The sequence below is a fragment of the Dipteris shenzhenensis genome, chromosome 31 (assembly GCF_047967505.1).
Source record: "Dipteris shenzhenensis isolate YYH24624 ecotype China chromosome 31, Dip_SZ_1.0, whole genome shotgun sequence".
Taxonomy (NCBI): domain Eukaryota; kingdom Viridiplantae; phylum Streptophyta; class Polypodiopsida; order Gleicheniales; family Dipteridaceae; genus Dipteris; species Dipteris shenzhenensis.
Window position 1 is genome coordinate 31,015,185 of NC_141626.1, and position 9,043 is coordinate 31,024,227.

Below are 9,043 nucleotides of genomic sequence, written 5' to 3' on the forward strand. Positions count from 1 at the left end.
ATGCTTTATCAACGTCAAGGTGGAATGGCTGCTTGACCTTTTTAAGAAGAGCATTGGGTTCCAAAATGCATATAGATAATTAAAGTGTAATAAATGCATTGATGGATGAAAGCACGAGGACATTCAAATTTAGAAAGGGTTCCAAATGCATGGGCTATTATTTCTTGTATGGAATGAAGGGAGAAGAATCAAAAGAAGAGTGGGCACATTTCAAGATTGAAGAAAGCTAGGTTAAGTAATACAAGAAGTCAAAAGATTTAGAAAGGGTACCAAATGCATGGGCTATTATTTGTTGTATGAAATGTAGGAAGAAGAATCAAAAGTAGAGTGGGTACATTTCAAGATTGAAGAAACCTAGGTTTAGTAATATAAGAAGGTGGCGGAAAGATGGGGGGGCTCGGTAAATCATGGAAAGTACAGATGTAGAAGAATCCAAAATGAAGGGTTGCATAAATTTGTTTAAAGGGGAATATACCTTAGTTTGTTTTCTCCCTCAATGTGGGATGTGTAGGGGTTGCTTCTGAGTGAGTGAGAGTTTTGATTCACATCTTTTTAATGCTTTGCCACAACCAAAATAGAGCGCCCATAGACTAGTGACTTCAAAGTAAATCTTAGTGTATAGAATGAGAAATTTGAGAAAGATGCAAAGTTATAGCTAGGTGTATAGAAAATATTTTTCAATTAGAACTGTGAAAAAATTGTAAAGTTAAAGGATACACACACTTTTTTTGGCAAAATAAAAAGGTACACACAGTGTGCGCCAGCGCACACGCACACATTTTTAAAAAGTGAAACCACTGATTTAAATAATTCAATGTACAACTACTACCATCCATAGTGTGTGTATACACACACACACACACACACACACACACACACGTAGCATGTTTTTTGGCAAATTATAAGTAGATCATGTCACAACATCAGGAGCTTTGCTTAGGATTTCCTCTCAAGATACGAGGTTTTGATATGACGGTGGGGCTCGTTGCAATTTGGAAAGAAAGTTGGATCATGGCCAAGTGGAGAATTGAATTTCTTCAATGGGCCTGCCTTTTTGAAGAAAGGTAAGGATCTCTCTTGAATTAAATTGATGTGCGTGGACTCTAACTCGGTCTTGACGAATATGGACTGTCAGTTAACTGCCCCACGCAGCAGAAACTGCAATTCACAACAGCACTTCACATGCACACTTGGCCCAAATCTCCATGAATAACCAATGGCCCGATGGCACTCAATAAAATGGTAATTAAATAAAACAACTACGTAGTTTCAATTCGTAGGAGTGCATTAGTTACTATGACCTTCCCCAACGAGGGCAGGCCAAAAATCAGGAGGTTTTAACCAATAAAAGATGAAGAATTTGGCAATTTATCCTAAATTCCAGTTGGGTCTTTTGTGAACAATGAATGAGAAACGTGTAGGTCACCTGGCAGGGGGGCTGGAACCCGTTAAATGTATTCTTGCTTTCATATTTGTTTAATAAAAATTTATCTCGCGTCTTGGCCGGCCAAATGTGACGCGCATTATTATATCTCCACGTGGCCGTTGGCCAGCATATTATAACGTTATCATTGGTCTATTTTCTCCTCCCTTTGGAGCATGCGCGCGTGACACTGCGCGGTCCCCCTCCTCTGTGGTCGGCCAGTGACGAGGAGCCGTCGATGTGCGGCAAGATCGACGGTGCAGAGGCGCGAGCCGGGCCTGCTCACACACATACCTTTCGTGACGAAACGTACGAGTCAGGAAGGCTGTAGCGCGTCCATGCGGCAGGCCAACGGAAGCCGTCGGATGCAGATCGGACGGTGAAAATTGCCAGTAGACCAGGCCGGCGGGAGCAAAACAGATTTGACTTTTTTACAAGGGGTTTCTCAGCGAGGACGATGAGGTGGGCGCGGGGGGCTGATGATGGAGTCCACGTCATCCGGGGTGGGGTTGGTTCCCTTCTCGTGGGAAGGAGGACAGGCTGGAGGTGGGGCTAGATTTGGCGGGGGGCGATAGATTTGAGGTGCTAGGTTTGGGCGGGCCTAGATTTGGCGAGCGTGCATGGTAACTACTAACGGGACGTGAAAAAGTTGACGTTCCGTTGAATTTTAATACATGCAACGTAAAACCTTAGATCATCATCCTCTTCGTCTTCTTATCTTCTTCATCGTCTTCTTTGCGTTGGCTTCTTTATGTTCTTCAGTATCTTCTTCTTATTATCTTGTATGTGAGCTTCTTCATCCTTTCGTGTTACTGCAGGTTATCGGACAATTGATTGGGAGGTCCAAGGAAGGGGCGACGTTATCCTTGCCACCCGTTTGTGGTGTAGACCTCGACTTCTTGCTTCGGACACTAGGAATTCTCCTATGCTTTTCTTCCCGTCATTCACAAAGCACGCTCTCTCTCTTTTTCTGTCTGTCTGTCTCTCTCTCTCTCTCTCTCTCTCTCTCTCTCTCTCTCTCTCTCTCTTTCTTTCTCGCTCTCTTCTGTCTATTTCGGCCCGCACAGCTTTCCCAGTACCCCCCTCCCCCTCTCGCTACCTTCTTCTTCCCCTTCGTTCCTTCCATTTCCTCCCCCTCCTCCTCCCTGTTTCTATCGCTTCCTTCATTTTGCTTCCTTCCCATCCTCCCTCAGCCCCCCACGACCCTCGCTTTCATGCCCACCCTTCCAAGTTCCCCTCCTCTCCTTGCCGAAAGGCTGGCTCTCCTACCTCCCTAGCCCTGTCACCTAACTCCACCACCTATGGATCCACACCTTCCCCCCTACCTTGGTTTGCGCAGCACCGCCATGGAGCAGCTGCAGCACCCGACTGCCAAGAACCGGCTCCTTGCCCCCTTCGAGCCTAGCATCCACTCTTCTTCCAATTCAGCTCTCACTGGTAAAGAGCTGGTAGGAGGACAGCCAGATGTCGACATGCTCCTTGCCAACGCGGGCTACACCGTTAAGAGTTCCGAGCTGGTCCATGTTGCTGAGCGCCTCCAACAGCTGGAATCGGTGTTGAGTGCGGCGCAGGACGCTGGGATCTCGCATTTATCATCCGATGCGGTTCACTACAACCCATCGGACTTGGCAGGCTGGATTGAATGCATGATCGGAGAGCTTGCTCCGACTCTACTAGAGCCGGACACTCCACAAGGGTTACCTCCGGGTATTCCGTTCGGGGAGGGTTTCGGTTCGTGTTCGCTTGATTCGCAGCTGGAGGGAAGTTCTTACATCGGAAATGGTAATACAGAGAAATCGTGCAAGAGTGGCTCCTCTATGGAAGCCGTTTCTCAACTCAAGGACGGAATTACGCAGCAAAAGTCAGTGATCGGAACTGCTCCTAGGTATGAAGTGAAAGAATTCTCGGGAATGACGCTTTTGGAAGAGCTCGAAGATTTCGAGTACGAAGATGGAAGCGACGATCGAGTTTCGTCCACCCACATGGCAAACTTGTATGCAAGCCTTCAAGCTACAGAAACAAGAGCTGAGCTTCCCGGTGGTTTTGATATGCATGATCACGGTGCAATTCCAGTCGCTTCCGAGGCGCCCTTTCAACAGAAGCCCTATTCTCAGCCGGAGCAGTTGCAACAACCGAGACAGCAACAAAGCATGAAGAATGGAGTTCGGTCCTCTAATGTAGGCAACGGAGTGCCATTTCAAGATGAGTTCACGAGGCAGCAGCTTGAACAGCAGCCCGGTGAAAGCGGTCGTGTGCTTCTTCCTCAAAAGCAGCTCCGGGGCGTTGCCAATGGGCTCTATGCGCAGCAACCTGTCATGTACGCTGATGTGGAGGAAGGCGCTCAAGAGACGGGGGTGCGACTTGTGCATCTACTGATGGCCTGCGCAGAGGCTGTTCAGAACAGTGAGCTTGGGGCAGCCCATGAAATGATCAGGGAGATCCGGAGGCTCGCATCTCCACAGAGCGGGGCGATGGGCAAAGTGGCAACGCACTTTGTTGAAGCTCTCGCCACACGCATATATGGAGTGAACTCGCAGGATTGGCTAGGCGTACAAGCCAATACGTTGTCAGAACTGCTCTACTACCACTTCTACGAGACTTGCCCATATCTCAAATTCGCTCATTTCACTGCTAATCAGGCTATCCTGGAAGCTTTCGAGGGTCACAAGTTTGTCCACGTTATCGATTTTAATTTGATGCAGGGCTTGCAATGGCCAGCCCTCATTCAAGCCCTAGCACTCCGGCCTGGAGGACCTCCACGTTTGCGCGTGACGGGAATAGGGCCTCCACAGCCTGACGATAAGGATGTTTTACAGGAGATCGGGATGAAGCTAGCTCAGCTTGCCGATTCTGTTAATGTGGAATTCCACTTCAGGGGAGTCGTAGCCACGAAGCTCGATGATGTGAAGCCGTGGATGCTTCAAGTGCAAGCAGGAGAAGCCGTGGCTGTGAATTCTATATTGCAGCTGCACAAGCTGCTCCATGAAGAGAACTCTCCAGCTGCAACAGCTCCGATAGAGGAGGTTTTACAATCAGTCAGAAGCCTGAACCCTCGAATAGTCACAGTTGTGGAGCAAGAGGCAAATCACAACAGCCCATACTTTCTCGACAGGTTCATGCAGGCGCTACACTATTATTCGACGATGTTCGACTCGCTGGAAGCGTGCAATCTACCACCTCAAAGCTTGGAGGTTGCTCTCACAGGGATGTATCTGGGTAGAGAGATCGCAAACATCGTGGCCTGCGAGGGTGTGCCAAGGTACGAAAGGCACGAAACGCTGTCGCAGTGGAGGATAAGAATGTCAGGCGCGGGATTCAGGCCTTTGCACTTGGGCTCCAATGCGTTCAAGCAAGCAAGCATGCTGCTTACCCTATTCTCAGGAGAGGGTTACACTGTGGAAGAGAACAGCGGATGTCTTACCCTAGGCTGGCACAGCCGGCCGCTCATTGCAGCCTCAGCTTGGCAGTGTGGCTGAAATTCTTGCAACTCTGATGTACAATCGATGATCGAGTGTGTTGTAGATACCTGAGACCGAGAGAAGTTAAATTATGGTATGATGAAAGTGTTACCGGGTAGAATAATCACTCGTAATTCCTTGTATACGGTCCCTCTAATCTCGCAAAGTCTTCGACATGAGGCAGATTTTGAGTTCATCCTCACAACAGTTCCAGTTCCACCCTGCACATCCCTGCAGGGGTTCTCTGATCATGCCGGGGAGCCAACTGCGGGGTCGCGTTCTAGCTTCAGATGCAGCTGGTTCTTCACGGAAATCATACATGCAATTCTTACGTATCCAGACTCCCAGAGGCCGGCAGATTTCTTCTCGCTGATGATCAGCTCCATAGAGGCGCCTGAAAGTTGAGCGGCAGTTACAGGCAAGTTGCCTGCACCCCCGAATCCCCATTTTGACACAGTCGGCCCAAGACATTTCGACATTTCACATAAATTTTGTTGACTCGGTAGGATGCAGAAGGATGCATTGTATATTCTGTACGTAAAGTCTGAAAGGCTCTTGCTACTTGTACAAAGTGGTCATTGCCAACGACCCTACAGCGGGTCGCCTTAAATTTGTAAATCTGACTCATTTAAGACTCACCAATATAGATGGTGACTCTGATAGATACTATGATGGCCATGCTCTTACGACTTGGTGTTTATGAATAAGCGGCTTAGTCGTCATTATCGGGCACAGAATCCAGATTATTTCATCAGCGTGGCGACTCTGATCGATACTGTGCATTGTGATAGCCATGCTCTTTATCAGCGGGGCGACTTGTGTGTAGAATGCGCGGCTTGGTCGTCGTTATCGGGCTCAGAATGCAGATTCTTTTATCACTGAGAAGTTTGAACAACTGCTGTGTGCATGGGGCCCTAAATCGCGTTACTGGATGTTATATTACGGTTCACCTTTCCCATTTTGCTCGGCCCATTCAGCGTCGCTGATCATTAGATTTATCGATGTTCAATTTTCACCGTTCAGCGGCTCGTTTCTGCATTCCATTTCCGTAAATGTTCGTGACGTTACAACTGTGTTGTTTGTTTCGATCGTCTTCATCAAACTTGCGCAAGTTGAGTATACTTCGAAATCAAATCAATCCCCTTCAGAATCATTGCCCTGCTGTCCCGTCTCATGGTGGGCAGATTGTCACCTACCTATCCGGCTTCGATGTCCATTTTTCCTGAGCCATCACCATGCTGAAGGAGACAATCAGTAAAAGCAGATTCCTCTCTGTAGTTAGCCGCATGATGTGTGATCGTTGTGCGATTGTCTAGACGGCGCAGCGAAGAAGGCTGCTTTCCGGGGGGCCCGAGCCATCCGTGAGATACCACTCTAGAAGAGCTAGAATTGTAACCTTGGTGTCAACACTTATTGCGATGTTCTCCACGTCCTCCTTTGGCCACTTTTGATCAGATAGCGAAGGGCGCTGCAACGCTTTGGAATTTTATCCTTCTCTAGACTCCCATCAGCGCAGCATACCAGGTTAGCTACTTTACATATAGCTCAGGTGTAGTCTCAATGCTCGCCTCTTTCAGTCCCAATGAATACATATGCGACATCTCCTCGTTGCTGAGCAGGGGTCTTTATGAGAGCGCTTTGTCTTGTTGTTCAACATCCATTCGGTGATGATAGTTTCATATAGGTTTTTTTCAATGGAATTGTTTTCATATATATTAGCGGAACGACTGACTATATAGTGTAATGGACGTGCGTAGAGGGGAAAAGGGTGGCACCCACTCAGCTCCTCGCGCTCAAGAAGTGCAGGAGTGTGTGTGAAACATATATCGCGGAGTGATGTGTGGTTGGTCGTATGCTGCGTGTAGGGAGAAACTCATGAATGGAATGGGAAGTTATTTCGCATTCAGCTGATCCACGAACATGCTGATACACGAATATGTCCATGAATTTGTAGTCGAGTCTGCGATGACTAAAATATAATTTATTCCACGTTAATTTCTAAGTATTTTCCCTCTCGAAATTCCTATTGCTTTTTTAATGGTTAAATAAATTGCATACATGAAAACTGAGAAAAAAATATTGTAAATGGTTCGGGGTTTAGGATGCCTATAGCTCATGTATTCTGGAGGAAAATATGACCATCCTTCCATTTGCGTGGAGTCCTAAGTGTGTGTTGTAGCTTAGAATATCTTCGTGTAATTGAAGCAAGAGGAGTGCATGGGTGAGAGAGCTTTTGGCTTGATGTTGGGTTTAGGATGCCTAGCTCATGAATTATGAAGGAAAGTATGTCCATGCTTGCATTTGTGGACATGGAGTCATACGTGGGTGTTGCGGCTATAAATTTATTAGAATATCTTCGGGTAATTGAAGCAAGCGGAGTGCATATGTGAGATGTGTTTTGGCTTATAAACATGTGAGGAGCTAATAAGGTGTGAGCATATGTGGCTTTGGGGATGAGGAAATCCATATACTCATACCTCATTATCTCCTCACATGTTTAGCCAAAACACTACTCACCCTTGCACTCTTGCTTCATTACATGGAAATGTTCTATGTTGGTACCACCTCTCATGGTCTTAAAAGATGATGTCAAAGTTATCCCCTGAGTGAAGTATTTGATAATATGGTACACTTTCTAAGCAAGTTGACACATGACTTTCTAGCTACATTGTTTTGCAAGCATGTATATTTGAGGGTCATCAATTTATGGTCTACAAATTTGTGCAATGACTTCTAATATGCAAAGTAAAGAAATGAAATAGAGTAGAAAGCGATTAAATGAGGAATCGTATGTAACACAAGATAGTCTATAGAGTTGGTATTATATATTGCAATATGGACATCTACAATTGTTGCTGAACATGTTTGTGGATGTGTGTTGCTTCCAATGGCATGACAACATTGAGATTTGGATTGACCGATGGGATGGTTCAACATAAATTTATTAGTATATGAAGATGAATGTTAGTAAAGCTCAAGCACATGCATTGTATTGTTTTAGCCTTAGCATTTGTTGATTGACATTGCAAATGTAGGCTTGGTAGGGAATTTTTTTCTTCTCATTAAAGGGACTACAATAGAATATGAATATGAGTCTATGGCCATACATGGGATGAGACCTTGATCAGAGATGGCAATTATTGTGTGTGGTTCTCTTCCATGGTCCACTTCTGGAAAGTTTGCAAATTAAGCATGCCCTAATAGGATAGGCTAGTAGTAGGGTTTAGTTTGTAGAGGAGCATGATAGAAGTTTTAAGCTTAAATGTTGCAGAGAAGTGACAGTTCAAGTGGTTTGGGCATTTGCCCACCTGAGCTAGCTACTTGTAGATTCCCTTGGGAAGACCCCTGTCGCCTGTCAACATAGGCCTTGGGTGTTTGTGCCCCTTATATGTGTGTGTGAGTGGTTAAAAAGAGAGTTCAAATATTTGCTAATGAGAGGATGAAATATACCAATGAGGGATAGGGAGTTCAATGATTCTAGGTGAGTAAAAATGAGATTATGATGAGTTATGATAGACCTAATTGGAACGAATCTACAATATATATTCTTATTGAGCACCCGTCATTTCTCGCATGTCCACTGTGTTAAGGTAGTGAACTTTCAAGGTGCTAAGCTGGACCTTTATTTTAAGTATTGGGTAAGGGATCATGCTAGACTATGGGATATATCTACATTATCAAGAATTTGATGTTCGTGGAGGACATGAGCACAACTTAAGGTAACATATTTGTTGCTCTAGATTTGTCTTGCATGGCCCCTTGTCCCACTCTTAAGAGCATTCATTGTGTACAATACCACATGGATCATCGTGCATCAAACATTGGTACATTGTCATAGTATAGACTTGTATAAGAATGCATCACCTACTTTTCAAAAGAATCCAACAAGATCTGTAAACTACCTATAAGGACTACCATTAGGAAAGAATCAAGATTTAAGGCCTTAAAAGAGCCTCTTATTAGTGTTTCCTAATCCTTACAGAGGAAAGAGATTTAAGGTCTTAAAAGAGCCTCTTATTACTGTTTCCTTATCCTTTGAAAGAGAAATGATGTGTACCAATGATAGTGCTCCTTTTTGTGAGACAATGCCATGCTGAGGTGGCATATGTGCAATCTTGATGAGAGTTCCTATGGGTGGAAACTCCTCTTACATAGGCCCCCC

At 45.5% G+C, this 9,043-nt stretch overlaps 1 protein-coding gene across 1 annotated transcript; it reads left to right on the top strand.

The window, feature by feature from the left end:
- Positions 1–2,448: 2,448 nt before the first annotated feature.
- Positions 2,449–5,635, top strand: LOC147881335 (DELLA protein GAI-like). The gene has a single exon (XM_087402271.1). It carries the CDS (start codon positions 2,725–2,727, stop codon positions 4,897–4,899), a length of 2,175 nt encoding a protein of 724 aa, XP_087258397.1. The 5' UTR covers positions 2,449–2,724; the 3' UTR covers positions 4,900–5,635.
- Positions 5,636–9,043: the final 3,408 nt, after the last annotated feature.